This window comes from Manis javanica, chromosome 5 (assembly GCF_040802235.1).
Source record: "Manis javanica isolate MJ-LG chromosome 5, MJ_LKY, whole genome shotgun sequence".
Taxonomy (NCBI): Eukaryota; Metazoa; Chordata; class Mammalia; order Pholidota; family Manidae; genus Manis; species Manis javanica.
Window position 1 is genome coordinate 49,953,552 of NC_133160.1, and position 23,890 is coordinate 49,977,441.

Here is a 23,890-nt window from a genome sequence, read left to right on the forward strand (position 1 = left end):
TATGGAACTATAAGGCATATGATTACATTTTATGTAATAGGCATATTATTCTGGATATGAGCTAACACAAGCTTAACACGTAACAGATTTCATGTTCCATGTAGGAGCAAAAAAAGTCTAGCATTATTTCAGTATGTCTAAAAGATTCTTGCATTAGGATGTCTTTCTTTATTTCTTCAGTCTGTGTGTGTGTGTGTGTGTGTATTGATTCCTTGGGTTGATTTCTTATCTTTTAACCTTAAACGCCGAGTTGTTTTATTTTTTTCCCAGACCTTCTAGAAACCTATAATTAATAGTATTGGTTCACATTATGTAGGTATACTTATCCTCCTTGAAAAATCAGGCTCTGGAAAACAAAATAAAACCCAAAAAAGGAAAAGAAAAAATAATTACAAATTTTGTAATCATTTTTTTTTTTACTAACTTCTATACATTTTCAAAAAATTTTCCAACAAATATTGCTTATGTTGGCAGCTATGCATGGTTCACATATTCTTTAGGGAAGTGTGTGTTGATTAAAATATCTGACATGATAGTTAAGGGGGAAATAACACATTTTTGTTTCATCCCTGCAAAGGCTTAAAAAAATGACTACTTAACTGAAGAAGCTGTGATGTGTTAAGAGATTCATTCCTGGTCCAGTAGTCCCAAGTCTCATAAACACACAGTGCCAACTTCAATGACCATGCTCATCTTTCAGAGTGATTAGAGAAACATATGTTAGAAAGGAAATTTGAGATAGCAGAAAAAAGAACTCAAATGAATAATGCCCAATTACAGAATGCAGGCTTGGTCAGCTGAAAATAAGCTAAAATGAACAGTGTAGCAGGATGTAACTGTACTAATGAATGAGAGACTCCGAAAGATTCGGCAGAGAATGCACAATGAACATGAAAGGATATCCATTAATGGCCTTAAATCAGCTCAGCATGATATGGAGCCACATTTTCCTTAGAAGTAGCCTTAAGAAAATATTCAAAAGTGAATAGAGTATTCCCAACTACATATGAAATTCTCATTGCATGGACATTAATATGAAGCAGGGACACTGTGCATTCTGCCATTTGACTTTACACAGTTGGGTTATCAGGGAATGCCGTGCCTTGGGAATGAGGCAGTATTGTCTTCTCAGAGGATCTGAACTGTAGAGGCTGATATCTTAGTCTTCAGAAAATTGCTCTCTTAAATTCCTGAGAATGGAAGAAGAAAGAACAAAAAAGAACAAGGCAGAAGGAGCTAAAAATAGGAAGGCATATTATGCTGGTAATTAGAGAGATGCCTATTAAGGCTTTTGAAGTGTTACATATCTTTTAATGAATGATGTAAACTGATTTAATGTAGATGGAATCACTGATATAGAATGGGAACTGTAAAACCATGTAATGGAGTCCAGTAATTTATTCAGTTGGAAACATGGCCTAAATTGGCATATCAGTTGGCTAATGGCATCTAATTTTCTGGAGTACAGGGAGCACGGATACATATGTGACATTTTTGAGAAACCTGACCAAACAATAAGAATTCGAGAAGTAAATAAAAAACCTGTGTTCTAGGCTGCAGCTTTCCCACAGCCTTAGGGAAGTGGCTAATTCCCTCAGTGGTGGTATGATGAGAGTGGTGCTTTTGAAGGAGCCTAAAGGCCAGTTAGTTCCCCAAATTCCTGTCTGTCTAAGGCTACTTTTCTATGCAAGATGTCCCCTGTTCTCTGTACCCTGGCTTTTTGGGGGGTCATGGGTTTATCTCTTCCCTTTTCCTTATGAAGAGTCTGTAGAGAGTTCAAGAGGTAAGCTTTCATCCGAGGAGAAGGTATAATTACATCAGGCTATTTTGGGTTCTAGCTGTAACAGTCATTTTTAATTACAAGAAAAAGAAGTCTTATTAGCATCACAGTCTTCCCTTTTGGTGAGGAGGTGTACAGAGCAAAGGAGCCAGGTCTTCTAAAATCCCTTGGAACATCTTAGTTGTTAGAATAACCCCTCCCTGTGGGCCTCAACCTCTGTGTAAAGAAACCTAACCTCCCAGCTAAAACCCTGCTTAGAGGGTGAGTTGACCGTTTACATATAGCTCATCTGCTGCAGAGAGAAAAATAAAGCTTTCTGCTAGTTTTGGCTTCTCTTTGGAAGTGTCTAGTCAGAGGTGAATTTCACAAGTGTTAAGTGTGCACACCCTGTTCCACAGAAGTCAACATATTAATGATACTTATGATTTCTGAAATCAAATAATGCAGTAAAAGTTTTTAAATGTTTTTATTTATACGAAAACAAGAAGTTACAAAAAACCCCAGGTATATATTTAATAAGATGCTGTTACTGAAAAACAGTAAGGTTACACAAAATCAAGACCAACCTGGATTATCCAGAGCATATAATTGCTATAAGAATATTGGATAGATAAAATTCATTTTTGTTTCAATGCATAACTATGTTCACATTTATGTTAATACAATAACTTAAAGGGCCTATTTTATGCCTATCATTCTAATACATTATTTCATATAATCTTTATAACAAATCTATGAAATCTGCCCTTTTACTTCCATTTTACAGATTAAAGAATAGAAACTCAAAGAGTAATTTATCCAAAGTCACCTAGCTTCTTAAGTGTGATACAGGTTTCAAATATAGTTTTATCTTGAGTTCAAACAAACAAACATTCCTTTATCGTCTATATGCTCTACTGTGTGGTTTCCCCTCTAAGCCTAACTTTCCTTTGGCTAATTTAAGAATAGAATTGTAGAGATGTGGAAATTCTTGTCAAAATCCCCCACCCCTTCCCCATCTGCTTGTGGCCACTGCTCTGATCTGGAGGAAAGAGGACAAACATTGTTAGAGGCCACAAACACTGAATGATAAGAAGAGAGATAAAATGGGTGAGGAAAGAAAAATGACCTGACTTCATAGAATAGTCCTTAAGGGGAAAGAGACAGCTGCTTGAGGTCGGCTGTGAACTCACACTGTCCTGGCAGTCCAGGCCCCTGCTCTCATAGAGCCTGTAGCAGGCACATCCACTTGCCTGCACACTTCAGAACCAGGGCAGGTCTGAGAGCTACTACGATGTGGCCAGCCAGCACTGCTGAATTCAAAGGCACTTGAGTCAACAGTGGTGTTCTACTGCAGATTGATTGTTTCTGGTATTGAGCTCTCCGAGAGAAGAGTCAGGAGATATTTTTACACTTCCAGCCAAAGATGACGAGACTGTACAGGTTCTGTGGATTCAAAAGACTTGACATGATTTAGAAATGATGGATGAATGAAACAATCACTGACATTTTATAAAAACAGCATTTTTTGGGAGACAGAATATTTAACTTAACAAGAACTCTGAAGACCCCTGCCCTTTAGCTTCTGGACTCTCAAAATTAGAACTGTAGGAGCAAAAGATGATCTGAGCTCTCTCCCTAAGAATTTGGGAGTATAGTTGACCCTTGAAAAAATGTGATTGAACTGCGTGTGTCTACTTACATGCAGAGGTTTTTCAATATAGATACTGTAAATTTTTTTGGAGATTTGTGACAATTTGAATAAAACACGTTCTTTTCTCTACCTTGCTTTATTATAACAGTATATTACATAATATATATAGCATACAAAATATGTGTTAATTGACTCTTTATGTTAAATTTTGGGTGAGTTAAAAGTTATGCACAGATTTTCAACTGTGCAGGGGGTCAGTATTCTTCAAGGGTCGATTTCTTCAAGGGTCAACTGTTGTAACTTTAAGAATCTAGACCAGAGGTTGACAACTTCTGGTCTTAAGGCAAAATGTAGTCACAGATGTATTTTGTGTTATAGCTTTAGCCTACACAGTGACTAAAATGTCAAGCTCTCGACACATCTTAAAATCAAGCCACAGTGGGCTTCTATTTTTTTCAGGCAATCAATTTGAAGAGGTCCCCTCTTTTGGTGCAGCATAGACCTTCCAATCTGCTTGGTGCCTAGCCCTCCCCTGAGAAACTGAAGCTCCATTTATTTTTATCACTACACTGTAACTGAGGATTCCTTTCTAGAAGACTGAAAGCTGTCTGGCTCTTGTACAGATCTGAGCTGGGCATCCCTGAAGGCATCTCACAACCACTGGCAAAAGAAAATGAGCCCTTGTGTTGCTAGTTACTGTAGCAAAGTCAACAGGAAAAATAAGCTCAAAGCTCTTCTATGTTTTCTAAAGAAAAATTTCAAATTGTTTTTTTTAAATTTACTCATTACTTTTACATTGTTATTTTTTCTCTTTTCAGTAAGAAAAAAGAAATAGTTCATTGGACACAAGCACATTTGAATCCCAAACTATCAACATCTTATATATTTAAATTCTACTGGGCTCTGAGAATATTTTTAATAGCTTATTCAAAACAAAGCCAGTAAAAAAGCTGAAATAAAAGTAAAAAATCTATAGTTGAATGAATGATTGCAGAGAGGCATCTATGTGTGCTTCCCATTTAATTCAAGAATTCTTAAATAAACAAAACAACAGAAGCAAAACTCCTTTCAGTTTTATGAGTTGAGGAAGGCCTTTTATGCAGGCCACTTCTAGAGCAGTTTTGTTTGGATAATGGGCAGTTGTAAATATGACTGTAAGACTGATGTAACTTTTTTTTACATCTGAAAATAATGCTTTCAGGCTTCTTTATGGGCAACCAAATAATTCGTATGCTGGTTAGACTTCACAGTGATCAAATGAGTAACATCTCTATGGAGCAGTCCAATCCCTCATCACCTATCACCCCTTTAGTGGGAGAGTTCGGGGATGTATAAATCCACGGTGTCGCGGGTTTGACGACTGAGATGTGGTGACTCATGTGCTGATTGGGTATTTACACAGAAATACTGGACCTGGTAGCAGCTTTTAATATGAGCTGTCTGAATATGACTGAATCAATAAAAGCCATTTTACAGACTAATAGAACACTAAATGTTGATAAAGGTTAATATCAATATTGGTAAATATTTGTAAACTTTCACTTTGCATAGAAAAGTCTATTCATAAAAAGGGCCTAATTTCTTTCTCATTTGCACCTCTAGGAGTAGGTAAACAGATGAGGAAATTGAGTGCCTAAGAGTTTGTGACTTAATGTCACACAACTAGAATGTAAGGAATCTGGGAATACACCTCAGGAATTCTGACTGCATTCAGGGTGTCCATGAAATCTTGCTGCATTAGTATTAGGGAACAGTGAATTCCCTGAGCTGTTGGGAAGAAAAGAGATATGATATGTGCAGCCTAAGATGTGACTTTAGCCTAAGATGTGTTGTTTTCTATGACCATTCTTCAATATAGAACATAAACATCAGCTGCCATTACTACTGTTTTTACCTTATCAGTATTGGGGAAATCTGCAAACTGGGTTGGATAGCACATTTCAGTTTGATGAAGATTTTCTGTTTTTATTAGGAGGGAGTCTGAGAGTTTCTCTGATCAAATGGAGAATAGCTACTCACTTCTGGGAAATAACCACAGCCCACAATCAAACCTAATAAGAAATTAAAAAAGGAGTAACTTATTTTGAGCAAAGGTGTTAAGAAGCTAAAAAATGAGGCTACAGTCAGAAAGTGGACAAAATGCATGTGTCTGAAAACAAAATGACTCTAGCTTTAAAATCCAGCAAACAGATACATGCCAGTATCAGTAAATGGAGAGAGAGGTGGACACTGTGAGCAGAAAACCAAGAGACTGAGTAATAAAATCAAACACATTCATAAGGCAAGTAGAGGAAATGATCAAAATAACCACCAAAGAACAGTAAAGTCTACATCTAGCTTTTTTTCTTCCCTTCCGGAGATAGGTTGACATTACTGAAATCTTGCATTAGTTCTTTCTAAAACTGCAGATCTCGGGTTGGACAATAAAAATATCATGGCAGTTAGTTCTTCCAAAGAGAGATGCCATTGCCCAGGAGAGGAATTCAATATGCCAAGAAAAGAAATGGAGCTAATGGGTGTGATGTAAGCTACCAGAAAGCTCTAGTAATGTAAATGTGAGCACTTAATATTTCTAAGCATCTAGTTTTTCACGTTGTAAAGCTTAATTTGTAATTCAAAACATTGTTTTGAGAAATAAAGAGAAAATGAGCAAAATGCCTTAAAAATAGTGAGGGTAAACTATATCTATTATTTTTTCCACACATGCTTTCCTAAGCTCCTATATTGTTAGAGGCATCTGGTTTAAATAGGAAAAAGTAGGACAAAATACCATGCAGGAGAAAAAGGATCTCAGAGTCTGAAGACAAAAGTTAAGTTAAATAATCTGCCCAGCATTGCTTAACTGCTAGAAATGCACAAAAACCAGGCCTGTTTAATTCCAAAGCTCCTGCTTTTCCTCTATGCCATTGTTCTTCTATAAATGAGAGGATCTGTAAGCAATTGAAAGGTGATAGTTACGCTTATAATTTCCTTTGCTTTCAAGTTTCAGATTTAAGACCTAGTACCTCTGCCTCAGTGGATAAAGGCCCTGTAAACTGCTATAGTGACACAAGTAGCTCAAGTACCAATCCTTCTGTCCCTTCCTCCTCTGGGCTGAGGCCTGGGGTAGGGATGGTATAAAGCCCAGGATACTTTCATGGTGAACCCAGGACCCAGGCCTGCCTCTCAGTTCCCCCATTTCAGCTTTAGCCTGCGGCAGCACCCCACTGAGCTGAACTTGAATCCCCTCTAGTGAGGACACTTTACATATTTAGTGACTGTAGGTAGGGAAAATGAAATTTCAAAGCCCAGGGGGAAAACACAGTGAGAGATGATGGACTTGCTGAAAATAAAAAATTTTTGAATCTTCTCCCCCAAATTGTGGGGATGATATGTAGGAGGAGAAAATACTCAAATAAATATAGTATGGTGAAGAGAGTCTGTAACATGAGCCTGGTTTCCCCAGGGAAAGTTCTTAACGTTTGTGCCCCCTGGGCAAGAATTAACCCACCCTCATTCCACTTTCCCCTCCCAGATTTAGCTGGAATCCCAGAAAGCAAGCGTTTTTAACCCCTCCTCTGCCCCTTGCTTGCTGCTTGGGCGACGCTGTGACAGGGTAGCCGCCCTTCTCTCTGTCCCTGTGTAGGACAGGCTGGCTCTAGCCGACAGAGAGACAAGGACCAAGTGTGCGTTGGAACATTGAGCTAATCCAGCCGTAATAATAAGGAAGAGTTTACTTTTCCCGGATGTGGCCCGACTCCGTTTAATTAATCTAGGAGTGTGGATTAAAGCTCAGGGGTTAGCAACTAATTAAAGTCACTCAAGTCCGAATTGTCACACCTCAGGGCTGGAATCCCGGGGCAGTCGAAACTTGCAGGAGCTGCAAACGTGGTCAGTGGAAACGAACTCTCCATTCGGCTCCGCAGCACGTGACTTCCTATTTTGTAAGGTACTTCCAAGGAACTTCCTCCGTAAAGTCAGTCGTCCCGGGAGATTTCATTCAGCGCTGTAGCGAAGTTTACTTCCAACATGGGACAGAAATTTTCCCTGAGATACGGTTTTAGTTTCTTTTCTTTCTCTTTCCTCTGATATTGTCAGCATGCAAGGATCTTGTGGCTCCTGTCCGTGATCATCGGAAGCTGAATACACTGGTGCAGATCTCAGTGATCCACCCCGCCGAGCAGGGTCTGACACGATACTCAAGCACGGAAATTGTGGAGGTGAGCATGTTGTATGCCTGTGTTATTCTTGCTCACTTTCTCTCTCTCTGGATTTGAGCGAACAGTTGGAGTATGTTAATTTATGGGCTGTAGCTCTGCTACGTTACCGCCCCCTGTCACTTAGGAAAGCATACCTGACTTTAAGCTTCCCGGAATAGACCAATGGGGGAAGAACTTGACTTTTTCACAAAAGACCTTATTTATCTCGGGTAAATAGAAAAATTTCCACTTTGAATCCTCAACTAGACCACCAAACAGAGACAAAAGGGAAAATACAGATTTTAATGAACTGGACTGGATATTTATTTTAGAGAAAAAATCATGAAGTACCCGAAGAGTTTTAAACCCGTTAAATGTTTTTGCCCTTTTCATTGTTTTCTATATCCTTCAGTCTGTCTGTGGAAACTTTATATTCTCTGCTGTTTGTGTGAGTGTCTTTTTCAAGTGTGATGTTTTTCAAAGATAGGTAGATGATTAATTTGAGAAACTGAAGTTTCTAGACAGAAAGTGTTGAGTATTACTCATCAGATGAGAGATTTCCTATTTACATTCATTGTTAACTAATATAACATTCAAAATGTGTTGGGAGGAAACTTGTTATTGTGTTGGATAGGATTCAAAAGAGGAAGTGTTTCCCTTTTGATTATTTAATTCTCATCAGACATATTTCTCAGCCTTAGTGAATGATTTTGAACATCCGGGACTAAAGAAAGTGTACTTGAAACTCCTTGGCTCTGCCTGCTCCTCACAGGCCTGTAAGCCCTGTCTGCTTTGAATGAGTAGTTTCTCTGTAAGAAACTAAGTGCCCACCAGCTCCTTGCTGCCCTTGATGGAAATAAATGACTCAGATTGAACTTTACTCATCCTTCTCCTGGGAATGACCCAGATCCTGCATAGAGCCCTGAATCTGCCTTTTGGAATGTCTAGGTTCTAATACTGGTATAATATGCTGTAGTTGCATTAACAAAAATAGTCAATCACAGAAAGAAAAGTAAAATTGTAAAATTGTTCATTTATATGAAAAAAAATTCAAGTATTATTCCAGTTTAATTACTTTAAAAATATTGTCAAAACTTACTTTAATTGGATACATTTCAAAATTTTAAATTTTAACCTATACAGCTGTTTTTGGCCATTTTATTCACTGCCCTCTCTCAGAGTGTCTAACAGAGTGCTGAACAAAAAATTGTATTGGTTGAATCCAGGAAAAGAGTTGATGCACACATGATAACTTGTGAAACTTCCATAGACAACTGGGTTGCAGAACCCTAGCAAACATCTCAATGGTATAAGGCAATATACATATTTAAAAATAGATATAAAATTTAATGGTGGATGTCAGCTCTCTAAAAACAAATTCTGAATCACTGAATTATCCTGTGCTCTGCATTCTGAGCTTGTAATTTCATAGCCCCAAATCCATCATATTTAGTTTCTGTCATTAGTTTTCAAATTAGTCAGAGGAAAAAAAAGTATAGCTGAACATCTAAAAACAATGGACACTATCAGAGCGTGGCTTTCAATTGAATCATTACAGAAAGGAAATATAGGGACAGCGTAAGATTACCAAATCGTTTTTGATGAGAAAATAGCTTCATTTTAATTTGATCAGTCAATATCTTAGGTTATTTGCATAAATTACAAGTTATGTCCATTAAATGTATTCTGACCCCAAGAAGGGCTCTGCATGTAATGAAAATAAATTGTTTTTCAAGACTATTCGCAGTTCTGATAATGATGCAGGGTGCTTCAGGACCAACAGCTGTCTCAGGACTTTGGTGCTCTGGGCCTTGCTGCTGCTGACTGTGGACATCATATGGCAATTCAAACCTCACTTCTGCTAGAACTATTTCCTAGAAAAACAGACCCAGACACACTGTGCTCTCATGTGTCACTGCCTGCTGCCGCCTGCAGTTGCTGCCTTACTGAATCAAAGTTGTCTGCTTGCGCTGTTACAGGGAACAAGAGACCCACTGTTTCTGACTGGTGTCACATTTCCATCTGAGTATCCCATATATGAGGACACCAAAATAAAGCTAACAGTCTATGATGTCAAGGATAAGTCTCATGACACTGTAAGTACTGGCACTTCTTTCTCTCATTGGAAGAGGAATTATGCTATTGGGTTTTTAATGTAACTAGAATTTTTCAAAGAGGGTAACGTGTACTGTGTGCAAGTTTTTCTTTTAGTTTGCCTTTTTTTTTTCAAATGCACCTTGCTTAGTGCCAAATTGGCAATTGGTTAGGATCAGAAGCTTTCAGGGCAGATTTTTCTCTTTTCTTAAGAAAGCTGGCTTAATCTCTTGGTTTACATTTTTTTTTTTTGTTTTAAGGAGTTACTGAAAGAGTAACACTGTGAGCAGAAAACAAGTGGAAGAGATTAACTTTAAATTATGTTTCAAAACTTTCTAGATATTGTAATTACCCTAAACAAAGGATTGAAAAAGTGCTCTAATTTCACCATGTTGTCTTTTACCTACAGTATAGAGAGAAATTTTCTTTTCCTGAAGTTGTTCCTGGCACCAAAACAGAGTGGGAACTGGAAGTAGCATGCAGAAGCTTTGATTGGCCTCTTTATAAGAAGGTCATGCAAAGCCCCAGTAGTCTTTTGTTCTAGATTCTTCAGTCTCACTACAGGGTCTGACTTGCCTTCCACTTGAATCAGACCCTGCTGTCAAGCAGTTCAGTATCCAGGCTAATCTCTAAAGGTCACTGTAAACTTAGGCAGGAGAGAATCCTATAGGGTAAATATTGGGAAGTGGCTAGTTTAAAGTGAGTCCTCTCCTTTAAATCTCTTCTGTTAGCATTTGGTTTTGTCTGTTTTCAAGGCAGGGGACTGATTGGAAAGCCGGTGTTTGCTGGCTTGTGAAACACTGGTTTTCACAAGCGAGCAAACCCTTTGACGGCAGGTGGACCCTATGCGAGAGGACTTCTCTTTGAAGCTAAGCAGGGCTGCTGGGTCTGGAAAGTCACACCTACCTGGTATAGGGAAAATGGAGCTTTAAACTCTGCCCTCATGGAGGCTAATGTTCAAATGGATGGTGGGAGGAGGTGGTACTGTACAGAGAAGTAATAAGCAGAGAGAATCAGGATGACAGGGAAGGCAAGGCCTCAACCATGGAATTTTATGATCTTTCAAGCACATGATCAAGTTCAATCCTTCCAACAGTCCTAAGGTATGAACAGGACAGAGAATATGGAAGGGACAGAGGTATAGGAACGCTATGATGCAGAAATGAAAATGTTGCCCCTACACCGTTGGGTTTCTTAAGTCCTTGGAAATAACAGAGTTAGAAATATTAAATATCAAAGGTGTTTTGGTCCCCTTCAATCTTACTTAAAATGTGCATGTCTGTTAATACTTTAGGGATAAATAATTAGCTTAGTCATTAATTATGCTTTTTATTGGCTTCTATTTCTAGAACTAATTATTTAGGATCTTTTTAGAGACTTTCTTCCTTGATCAGAGGTTCTATCACATAAAAATATTGAATGAACTGGAATCACTGCTGCGAATAGGACTTGTGAAATTTGAACATACTTAAGAAAAGCAACCAGTTTTCATTTACCAAATGCTGTTAATTAAGGTATAACCTCTTCCTTAAAATAACCAACAATTTAGTGATGGAAGTGTAAATAGAAACACAGTTCATTAAGATGCTAATAGTTCCCAGGAACATCGGATTTATTCTGGCACATTTTCTCTCACTTCTTAAGTTTTCTTTGGGGTAGAGGGAGTGGAAAGATGGAGGCAGGAAGTGGTTTTAAAGTACAGTTTATAATTGTGACACCTAACCTAAATATTTAAGATTGTAATACTTTTTAAGGATTAAAAAATGAGATTGTGAATATTTATGTGTTTGGGCACATTAATGAATTATATGCATGCATTTAAAAGTTGTTTAGATATTTGATCCTAGCAAACCATTGATCATATAAGGCTGATTCAGGACAATGAAATCTTCTATACTAGCTGAATATTAATTAGTTGAGTCAGATGACTAAGTTGCTTGTCTTTTCCTTTCAAGTTTACCATTACTTGGAGTTAACCAGTCAAATAAAGCTGTTACTTTGCCATTTCATATTCATTCAAATAATATTCATTTTGGATATTTTTAAGGAGAAATGATAACCTTTCGTCTGTGTCCTTGAGGCAGCTATCATCTAACCAGTTTGTTGTTCTTGTATTCCTCTAAACAACTGACATAAGATTGATTATCTGAGTGACTTCAGCAGAAATGCAATTAATCATTGTAAAAAATGAGGAGTATAACTGTTGATTCAGAATGACAGTTGTTTCTTCCTACTGCATCCTTCGTTCTTCCCATTTGTGGCAGATGGATAGATGATGCTTGAGAAGTGGTGAGATGGGGTGTGGGGGGTGACAGAATCTTTATTAAAATTAAAATGACCTTTTATTATTTTCTTCACCATGAGGAAATTACCTATTTTTCAGAGTGGTCTGCTCTAATATCCAGCTGTTTGGTGGGGATTTTAAAGTTTGAAATTGAAGTCTGTGACTAGGGTGTAAGAGCCCAAGTTCTGACAATGAACTTGATTTCTTCTGGATATATGCTGGTTTATGCTCTATTTTAAAACTCCTAGAAACTGAAACAACATAGACAAAAGTGTTTTTAGCTCATCATTTACAATGTTCAGCCCTAGGGAACCAAGCTGGAAATCTGGGTCTTTCATATGTTACAGCAGAAACTCAGAGGAAGGAGAAATTTATGAAGGAAAAGAGTATCACCAACAAGCTTTGTCTCTCCTTCCCATCCAACTGGTGTTTGGAAGGTACTGAATAAGGCTTTTTCAGCACCCCGCAGAAGACAGCCATCAGTCTGCAAACCTATGATTAGGTCACAGAATTGCTTTTTCCTGTGGTAGAAACTTGAATTTCTGATGTATTTTGCAGGAGGGCACATTGCCCCATTCCTTTTGATCTTGCAGTAAATTAATGTTTGCTGCATCCTCAACTTGTTAGATGTTCACTTTGTAGGATTAGTCCCATGTCTGATAGACACTGAACATTTCTCAGGTGAGGACATTTTTTTACTACCAGTTACTAGCTACTCCCCATTTGTACCTTTTGGAAAAAGTGATACTTATCAATACTGATTATAAAATGATCTCATTGAATGTGTTATGTGCCCAAAGTCATTTAGTTCTAGTACAATTCCTCAGAGAGTAAGTATCCAGCTCAGTTTTTATGTTTTTCTATGGACAATAAAACCGTTTACATTTAGTATACTTTGACTTGGTTTGATTTTCTACATGAACTTCTCAGAAATTTAAGTTTAATAATACCTGCTGAGATATAAATTCTGTGAGCTGGCTTGATCACTAAGTAAATACCAAGCACTATGTTTAATATATTATCTATAGTTTCTTCTTTAATCTCCATAAACCTTCTTTGACAGAATTATTATTAGGCCTATTTTAAAGATGAAGAGATTGGGACTCTGAAAACTTAAGTAGGCCAAGTCACAGATCCTTTATTTTTTCCAGGCTAAACTATGACACATATATTTGTAGGATTTTCATTCCCACAGTATGGTCTTTTAACTTCAACTGATACTTTACAAGCATTCTTCATTAGGTTTAAAAATTGATTCAGAAAAAAATGTCAGGATTCAAGTAGAGGAAAAAACCCATATCCCAAAATTTTAAGTTCTTAAGTTAGCATGTATAACTAATTGCAGATGTCTGAACAAATTTTAAAACAAAGTGGCCAACTACTATTCATGAAAAATCAGCTGTTACCACCTGTTGTGAAATGGCTAAGTTTATGTTTCAAACTTTGACTTTTGTTCCTCTGGCCTTGTTTTTCCTTTTCTTTTATGTGTACTATGTGGGCCTCTCAACTGCCTGTTCATTCAGTGTGCCTTTTGGAAAGCTCCTGTCTACGTTGTGGCATAGTTTGCAAGGGGAGTTACCAGTTTAATATAGAAGTTGGTCAGAGTTCTAAAATATTGCTGCAATTCATAAATGACTTCATTTCCTTTCTACCTAGTGATTCATGGTATATATTTACAAAAAGTATGTTTATATTTTACTGAGGTATAGTTTACATTACAATAAAACGGACAGATCATAAGTGTTCAGTTAAATTAGTTTGACATTTGCATATGAACACGTAACCTACACCAAAGCAAGACATAGAACATTTCCATAATTCCAGGAAGTTCCTCTGTGCCCTTTTTCAGTCAATTGCCATCTCACACACCCTGAAGCAACCATTTTCTGATATACCAACTTACATTTATTTTGCTTGTCTAAATTTATGTGAATAAAACTATATAATATGTGCTGTCTTGGGTTAGTATCCTTTGGTCAATTTAATGTTTTTGAGATTCATTCATATTGCTGAGTGACTCAATAGTCTATTCTTTTTGGTTGATGAATGCTATTGTGTTATAGTACTATAATTTGTTCATCCTCATGTTGATTGATATCTAATTACTTGCAGCTATTGACAATGATGAGCAAAGTGTCTATGAATATTTGAGTCCAAGTATTTAGATTTATTTCTAGGTGTATTTGATAATGTTTTATGCTAACATACAAGGTAATTTAAAAAATACAATTTTCAACTCTTATTTGTTAATAGGTAGAAATAAAATTATTTTTGTGTATTGACCTTGAACTTGTAGCCTTGCTAAATTTACATATTCTTAAGGAATTTTTTTTAGATTCGTAAGACTTTGTAAATAATAAGCTTCTTATCAATGAATAATGAAATACTTATGTGTCTCTGTCTAGTAATTGTGCATTTTGTCTTTATTGAACTGGCTAGGAGCCATAGGACTTTCAGTACAATATTGCTAGAAGTGGTAACAGTGGAAGTCCTAGTTTTGTTCCCAAACTTAGGAGAAAAATGTCACCATTAACTATGATCTTGACTGTAAGTTTTTCATAGATGCCTTTTATCAGATTGGGGAATTTCCTGCTCTCCTTAGTTTGCTGTGAGTTTTTATCATGAATGGTGTTGAATTTAGTCAAAGGTTTTTTTTTTTTTTTGGTGTGCATTTAGATGATCAAATGTTTTTCTTATTTATCCTGTTAATGTAGTGAACTACATTAATTAATTTTTGTTGTATGTTAAACCAACCTGAGATTACTGGAGCAATTTTTTCAACTGATAGCTCTTCCACCTCTGCTCGTCTGCCCTTGCATTGGAGAAAGCCCTGTGCAGCTTAATGGTGAATCTCTCAGCTTTCCTGCACATTGAAATGCCCTCCTTCATGATATGAAATCCCCTAAGAGTAGTTAAATGGGTGAGACTCATGCTGTGGCTAGGGCACCTCAGGCTTCAAATCTTTCTTGCCAGGTCACATATGCTCTTTAAAGTTTATTACAAGTCCAGCTGGTTTTTATGAAGGATCCATTTGCTGCTATTTGGGCTGAAATAATACCAGCCATGGGCATTTCTTCCCCCTGGGAAGTGTCTTTCACTCTCTGGATTTCATTTCATTTTGGTTTATTTATGCCTTCAGTTTGCTGATGGGCTTAACAAAAGCTATAATTTGGAAGTGTCTCTGACTTCCCAGTGTTACTATAGGAGTGAGAGTCTCTTGCATCTTTGGGTGTCTTTACCAGAGGTGCAAGTGCTGTATATTTAAGTTCTTCCTTTAGCATTTATGCTACTCTCTCTGTATCTGCATTTCCATCTCTGTCTTGTATTTTCCCTTCTCTGTAGTTTGCATCTGAAGTGCATTATACTTTCTATGCTACTCTTAACACTGATTTTCATTTTCTCTCATATTCTTGTTTTCTCTCTGTGCCACTGTCATCTGTACTCTCACAGTAGCTGCTCTGTATCATCTGTTCAGGGCTCTTGTTTGTTTTAGTTTTCATTTGGGCTCCCACAATAGGAAAGGGTATTTTCCATAGGAAAATAATGATGTTTGCAGGGGGAAAGACAGTTTCTTTGGTAGTGAAATAAGAAAACGAATTTACTCACAAAGGAAAACAAGTTTCTCACACAATGTTTTGGGCATAGCAAGAGTGACTGCTTGACTGTAAGGTAGCCACATCCTTATTTCACAGAGATCAGCAGAACTGTAGTTTCAGTATTTTCCACCCCTGACTGTCTATATCTGTGAATGTGAGTTATAGAAACATTGTTTAAACCTGGCTTTAAGAAAAAACAAAAAACAGTACTACCTGGAGTTAATTTGCCTTTTACCAATTAAGATAAAAATGATTAGGTAAGGCCACTTCCCATGATCTTTTCAAAACTGAACACTATTAATGTTAATTACAAACATAGAGAACCTAATCTATCCTGTGTTTCCTAGTGGAATGCTAGACTCTTATTCTTACTAAGACCTACCTCCATGCAACATTTCATTTTAAACATCATGAGGTATCATTGAGAAGAGTGGTTGGGTAAGCTTTGGGGTGAGTCTTGGTTGGGCTTTTTGAGTCCACAGATTGGAATTTAGTCATGTCTACATAAATCTAAATTGATGGGTTCCATTGAGAAGTTTTAGGGAGATCTTTCATTCCTCATCATAAGGGAGCAGAAATTTAGGCATTAGGCTTGTCCCAAGAACACAGACTAGGTGGGGAGCAATTACTCTGGTTATTGTACTAGAAATCTCTGTGAGTCATAGTAGAAATCTCTGTGAATCATTGGTATACAAGCAGTATACTTTGGCCATAGTGGGAAAAAAACAGAAAGCTTCCTCAGATTAATTAATAACAAAACATAATAGATTAAAAAAACAGCTATAATAAAATTTCATTTAAAAACATAAGTACAAGTACAATATCTTGATAAAACTCACAAAACATTTTTGAAAAACAAAGGGATAATACAGATGAAAAAAAAACATACGTACAAAAATTATAAATGAAATAGTATTTAGGAGAATTCTATGTGGAAAAAGAAAAATTGCTGTGGCCAAGAAGAGTTTATTTATTTCAGGATAGCAAGAATGACTCAGTCTTAGTACACTGATCAACATAACCAATTTTGTTAATAACTTAAGGAGAAAACTCATTGGGTTATGTCAGTGTATTAAAGAGGCATTTGATAAATACAGATCTAATAAAAAAATAGATTAAATTATAGGAATATAATAAAAATCTATCCTAATAAAGTAATATAAATGTTCTAAACAATGAAATGCTAAAGTCACCTTCACACTAAATTAATCACTATCATTACTATTTAATTTTTTCTTGGAGCCTATAGAAAATACAGTAAAAAAATTATACAATTTGTATAAAATTTGGAAGGCAAGAAACAAAACCATTTCTCTACTGACATGATTAAAATACCTGGAACATCCAAAATATTTTAGTAAATAAAGACCAAATACACCAATTTGGTAAGTTAGTTGGTTACAAGATAAATATATTTAAAAATCAATAGCTTCTATTTTATAGCCTAAATTATGAGACAAGTATAAAAATCTTATTGAAGAATATAAAATAAGATCTTTACAAAAGGGAACATATCTGTGTTGGAAGAAAAATCTAACTGTTGTAAAATAGAAAATGTCTCAAATTCAATTTATAAATTTAATATAATTCCAAATAAATCAAAAGTTTTTTTTATGGAGAGGAATGTTGGAGATTGAATAAAATTATTTTAAAATTTATTTAAAAAATTAATATCCAAAAATAACGAAGGCCATTTTAAAAATAGTGACTAAGACTTGCCTGATCACGCATCAAAATATAACATAAAGCCAGTGTGATATAGTTTGTATAATTTGATCATAGGATTGGACAAACAGAGAAGTGAAACAGAATGTCAAATCCAGAAGCATATTCCAGGGTACATTTTAATTAACTCTATGATTTAGATAGTTTTAATTAGCAGGGAAAGAGTGATTGTTTAATATAAAAAAGTGTTGGTTAAGCGATTAAACATCTGTTGTAGTCTTACCATGTTCTATGTATATAAATACATTTCAGGTAGATACATTAAATGCATAAACTAAATCCATTAAAGCTCCTCTAAGATAATCTAAGAGACTATACCGTCTAGAGGTGGGGAGAGGGAGCAGGGAAAATTCTCTTAAGAATGCGAATCCAGAACAGGCTAGCATTTGACTATCTGGAAGTCTATACATTGAAAATATATAGCATAAACAAGTGAGAAAAAGTATATATGGAAAATAATATGCAAATCAGAAATTGGTGGATTAAGAGTTTTTCCAAGTTTAGAAAAAGGGTAAAAAAATTGAGCAAAATTTTTGAAGAGGTAATCCTTAGAACTGTAAATCCAGATGATTCATTAACAAATGCTCAACTATATTTCTTGATGACAAAATATTGAAATAGCGATGTGATCATAAATTTTTATTAATAAACTTGCAAAAACTTTAAAGAACCTTGCTTGCAGGGGTGTGGGAAAAAGCACATTCTCATACATTGCTGATTGAATATAAAATTTTACAACTTAGAAAACAGACTCTGCCAGCATCAGCATCTATTAAAATGAAAAGTAAATGTACATTTTGATTTAGCAATGTTATTCCTTATTATCAACCTCATAGGAGTAAAACAACATTACTTAAGAATATACGGAAAAGGATGTTTGAGAATTGATGTTTAGAAAAAAATCAGAAACAGATTGAATGTGTATCAAGTAGTGGAATGTGTGAATACATTCTGGTGTGTGCAAGCTGGGGATATTATGAAGCCTTAGAAAAGAAGGATGTGATTAATTGGGGCTTTAAAAGCCAACTTTGAAGATGCAGGAGGCATTGCATCTTCAAATGAAAAAGCAAGATGCCTGAAATGGCATGTAATGTAATTCCATTTTTTAAAAACTAATAGTGAAAAGTGCCTTCATATACATGTGTGTATTGTTTTATATTTAAGCAATATATAATTGTATCTGACTGCCATGAATATGCAGCAAAAAATAGAAAGGCAAATGCAATGAACTGAATGGGGGAGCAGAGGAGTGGATGATAAGGGGAGAGAAAAAAAGAGAGCATGAAACAAAATAATGGGGTAAAACTGTCATGTTAATGGATTTTTTGAACAATTTCCTTATTTTTCATAAAATACAATAAATGGAACTTACAAAGATGAGTCTCATTCCCTTACTTCCACACAAAATGCATTGTCCTGAGAGGAATGTCACCTTGCATATCCTGAAGATTCAGTGTAGGAGGGCTGGCAGGGCCTGGAGACAGGGAATGCCCTGAGCAACCAACTGCTGGAGGAATGCTGATGGGTGCAGGACAGGGACATCAGTGCCTGGGATGATGTGAGGGACCTACTGTCAGCAACCATCTATAGGGGAATGAGGGTAGCAGCTGAAAGTATCACTGAGGCCTCTCAAAGCAGAAGAAAAAGAAAATGGCAGTCATTTGCAGTAGTTGATGAAGTCCCTGGGAACTCCCTGAGATGATTGCGGGGATTCCATAGTGGGACTCTAGGATCAGCAATAGCGTAGTGGGAGCACCATCATCCTGCACTGTGTTATAGTCAGTAAACTGGATAATGCATTCATGTTTCAAAGTAGGTCAAGGAGCATTTATCATTTTACTTGCAAACACCAATCAAATGATCTGATAAGTGACCACTGAGATACATTGAGTCTAACTTGGACTCTGAGCTGGCAGAGTTCTGCTACAAATTATTTCCTAGACCCCAGGATATTTACCTCATTCTTATGGATTTCAAGTATTCCCCCAGATGTTACCATTTGCCCAGTGGCTTAGGCCTTTAGTGCCTGTCTGGCCAGTTCTGGCGAGTTCATGCTAGTGACATTCTTGGTACAACTAAGTGCAAATGGAAGCTTAGTGCACACTCTGCCTGATGGAATGTGACCTACGTGAGCCCTGAGGACATGTCTTGTGTTGGCTTCCCATTTCTGCTTGGTTTTACAAAGCTTAAATGTGCTTTGTTGCCAAAACATTTCTTCTGTTTAGAAAGGAGCAGAAACGAGTGATTTAAAAGGTTAGTTTGCTTCACCTAGAAATAGCTTTTAATTACCATAAGTTTATATACTCCACACAGCAGGAACAAAAGGAAATTGTAAAGAAACATAGGTTTTCCTTAGAGTCATGTAAATGGAATGATAATTACAACTAGGTTCAGGCTGGTATTTAAATTCACATGAAAATTATTTTTAAACACTGAGAAAAGTCATGTATACCAAGGCAGAAGGTGATGTCACCTTCTGAAAAATGTTAAGAGACGTCTGTTTCCACATCACAAATATTTTTTTCTCATGCTGCCATGAGCTGGGCTACTTAGATGTCATGGCATTAAATTAAACTCTTTTTTTAAAGATGTGCTCTCTGAGGATGGAGCCAAATGTTGAGTGGCAGCTGTTCCTTATATTGTGTCCTAAGGAGTTCAGTATGTGAATTCATTAAGATATTGGTCTTTCATGCAAACTTAGGTAATAGTTTTTAACCACGGGAGAAAAAGCAGCTTTGGAAGGCACTAAGAGATTCCTTTAATCAGATGGGGTCTATAAGGGTATTTAAAATTTTAAGTGATATTCTGATATTTTGAATTTTTGAAAAGGTCATTACTAGTCATATTAGTATTTTAGAATGTGGGAAAGCAGTTTTCCAAGAAAACCTTAATTGGATAGGATTTAAATATAAATAAGAGCTCTCCCCACCCCCATCCCGCCACCTCAAAGCTTAGACCACCCCTACTTTCAGGGAATTTAAAGCATATGTTATAGCTCCCACATTTGTTTTTCATTCCTGAATTTAAGTTGTGGCATAATGAAATGTGCATAGCAGCTTGCTCTGGCCTCAGGGCAACAATGAAACTAGGGCCTTATATTAGGAGCGCTGGACATGTGCTTGCGTATATACACATACATATACATATTGTTGTAAATATAAATATGAACATTGAATAATATTCACACCTTTGTATATATGTGTATATTAGGTAAGGCTTTAAATTTTAAATCCCAGGATCAAGTTTATTTGTTGCCTCCTTTCCCCCCAAAAAGAGCCAAAAATATCCTCTTCTCTCTGAAATTTTCTTCTCTCTGAAAAGAGAACCTTTTCAGTTAGTGTAGTTTTAAAGGCAGAAGCATATTTTCAGATTCTGTTTTATTGCTTTCTGCATTCTGTTTTCCCTGCCACACATGTACAGTAAATAATTGCTTTCCTTTGGTATTAGTGTCTTTGGCTTTGAACTTACAAACTAAACAAGTACTTGAGAAAAGAAAATACCAATATTTCCCACCAATGGATGTGAGAACAAGGTTTCTGAGTGCCATTATGGGAAAATCTCATACACGTTGTATAGGAAATGACTGTAGCAGGGACGTTTTCAAACTTGGGATCAAGGATACAGCTCTGTGTCCCCTCAAGGATTCCTTCTCATTTGTGGTACCACATTGAAAACAAATAACGTGAAGTTAAGATCCAGAAACTCTAATCTCAGATCTTCTACTTTTTGTGTGACTTTGGACAAGTTACCATTTTTGGATCTCAGTTTCTCAGCTCTAAAAGGTAGACCATGATTCCCACTCTGTCTACTACTGGAAGGAAGTAGACTAACGTGTGAAAGTGTTCTGCAAGCTAGAAATGCAATAGAAATGCAGGTTTCACCATTTAACTGCAGATATTATTTTTGCACTCAGGATGTACTTTCCTGAGTATTTCCAAGAGATGGATCCATGGTTTCATGGTATCATACTCCTTGGGGCTGACCCTGTTTGTAGTGGACTGAGTGACCAGGATATCTCATCTATGTTCCTGTTGGCTCATTTGTGGCTGGGTGCAGAGCCTATTCTGGTACACCAGAGATGTTTCAGTTTGAAACATATGAACAGCAATGAATAAGAACCCGTTTTCTCTGTTTTAATTTTAGTATTTCATTAATCTAATGAAAAAGAAGAGGAAAAAGCCCTCTTCTTTAAGATTCATTTTTCACATCATACTTATGTAAAGGAGGGCAGAGGGCATCAAGAGTCAGGAAAAAGGACTAATAACATTTAACCTAACTGCCTAAAGCATGGGCCACCCAGTTTTGAATAAACAACGGGAGGCTAAGCTTAGAAATGCGCCTGCTTTAAGTTAGATAACTAGAAGTGGGCAACAGCCTGGGGGCGTGATCCGTGATAAGTCACATAGACATGCTTGGGTAAGCAAGAGATAACAATTGAAGTGGTCAGGCAACTGGAGTGTTCCGTAAAAGGTTACAATATAGAATGTGTTTTAAAATTATTGGTTGTAGAAATGCGCGGGCTTCGGTGTAACGGCTGTGAAAATCCTATATAAGCAATACCTAAAGTTGCCTGGGGGTCGGCAGCTCCGACTCGGCCTGCGTGTCAGGGGAGGTGCTGTCGACCCCAGCTTGCTGGCTGAATAAAGACTTTGCCTGTACTTACATCTCCATGCCTGTGTGCTTTGTTCTCTCGGGAAAACCCTGAGTTCCTGGACCCTAACACACCGAATGGGCGGACTAGCAAGTCACCCTGTCCATCTTTTTCACCCTTCCACCTCTGAGTCATCATCCGGTTTAATTTTTGAGACATCATTTAGACCGCCCACAACGGAAATCTTTTGTATGATTCTTTGACCTTGGATAGAACAGAAAGTCACCTTCCTCACGATCTTACTTCACATTCTTTCCAGAGATAGTTGTTGGACAGAAGATGAGAAGAATGTTTCTTTCTAGCCTGACCTCATGAAATTTAGGAACGCCCAACTAGAGAAGCTTGTTTGAAAGGGCTTCTGAGACCAGAGCTTGTGAAAAAATATTTTTGTTTTCCTTCTGAGGGGTAGAAATTTATTAATTCACACTAAATTTAACCATTTAGACTTTTGGGCACACCAAAAATAAAATAGAAGACAAGGCTTAGGTGATTAATTAAGCATCAACCAGAGCACAAGTGGTATTACTGGATGGCAGATCGCAGGGGAGGATTATCCCCTTATAGCTACACATTTCACTTCATCTTTTACTGTGGTGCTCATTCTTTTTGGGATATCACAGAAAATAAAGAAAAAATAAATGACATAAAACCTCAATAATTATGAATAATTGTACATACAGTATTGTATTTGATCCTCACAGGGACCCTTTTGTGACAGGGAACTGGAAAGTAAATTTAAATAATTTGCTCAAGGTCATATGGAAATGACCAGAATCTATGTCTTCTCATATGAATCCATTGGACTGTAGTATGTATCCTTTGAATGGTATTAAGGATCCTAATTATGTTATTAATTTGATTTTGATGATAATTTTTTAAGTCAATCCACTGCTTGTCATGTGTTTGAGACCTTCCTCTTTAAGTTGACCTTCATTAAGGGGAAACAGGGAATTTACTTTTGATGGCTCCATGGATACCTAGAGGGACAACCTTAGATAATACATCTTGCCCATGGGGTCAGTGTATCTGAATACAGTTGCTAAAATACCCTGATGGTGTTTCAGTTGTTTTCAAATTGGATAAACCTACCTTAGGTTACTGGGTAATAGCTATGATAGTTATACATTAGTAGTATTTGGTGCCTGTCTCAGTTTAGCTGAGTCACAGCGTGTGAGCCTTTAGTGTTGAAGAACTGACATCCAAGAGGAGCTAAGCCATGTTATCATGTCATCATGAGATCTTATCCCAGGATGTTGATGATGTCAAGTTAAAGAAGTCAAGTGAGCAGAAGAGTTGTATATCTTAATGCTATTTCCTCTAGTCGGAAATTCCTACAGAATATTTGCTATATCATGTTTAATTGTGTCACAATTTATTAATTCACTTAAATATTTTTATACTTACTCTGTAAAGTGTTGCATATATTAAAGTATAAAGACATGGTAAGTACACAGCCTTCTTTATGTCACTTTGATTTTTGTTATGATAAGTTTTACATGTGGATGGAATATCCTGTGGAAATACCTAAGCAATCATTTGGAAATAGGTACATAAAGTTAAGAGAAAATGACAAGATATATATTGCTTAGAAAAAATATCTGTCTAATGGTAACTTAAATAATTTTCCTTTTTCTTTCTCACATAGTAAAGGGGAAATGAGTGGTTTCATGTGATTCTGTCCTTTTTAATCTAGAAAAATAAACATGTCCCAGACTCTTTCCTGCATCTCATTGGCTAGAATTGTTCCCATTGTCACCAATAAGAAGGGAAGCTGATAATACAATGATCTGTTCTTCAAAACTTTTTGTATTGGAATGATTTAAAAAAAAAACAAGTTGGAAATTACTTTTGAATTAGGCAAGTAACCACAGGATCTGGAATAATGATTTGGAAGGCATCCTAATAATAGAGATCTTTAAAAGTGAGAGAATTGAGAAATAAAAATAGCA

General features: G+C 36.5%; 1 protein-coding gene across 11 annotated transcripts in view; it reads left to right on the forward strand.

Annotated features, from left to right (window-relative positions):
• The window catches only part of INPP4B (inositol polyphosphate-4-phosphatase type II B), a 910,826-nt gene that overhangs the window by 482,596 nt on the left and 404,340 nt on the right, over positions 1-23,890 (forward strand). For all 11 annotated transcript variants that reach the window (XR_012131555.1, XM_073237008.1, XM_036996729.2 and 8 more), the window contains 2 exons: positions 7,491-7,612; positions 9,571-9,687. Coding sequence is in view for 10 of the 11 variants with exons in the window: in XM_073237008.1 (XP_073093109.1) it covers positions 7,491-7,612; positions 9,571-9,687 (239 nt within the window). In the remaining variant the exon portion in view is untranslated. The remainder of the gene's footprint in view (positions 1-7,490; positions 7,613-9,570; positions 9,688-23,890) is intronic.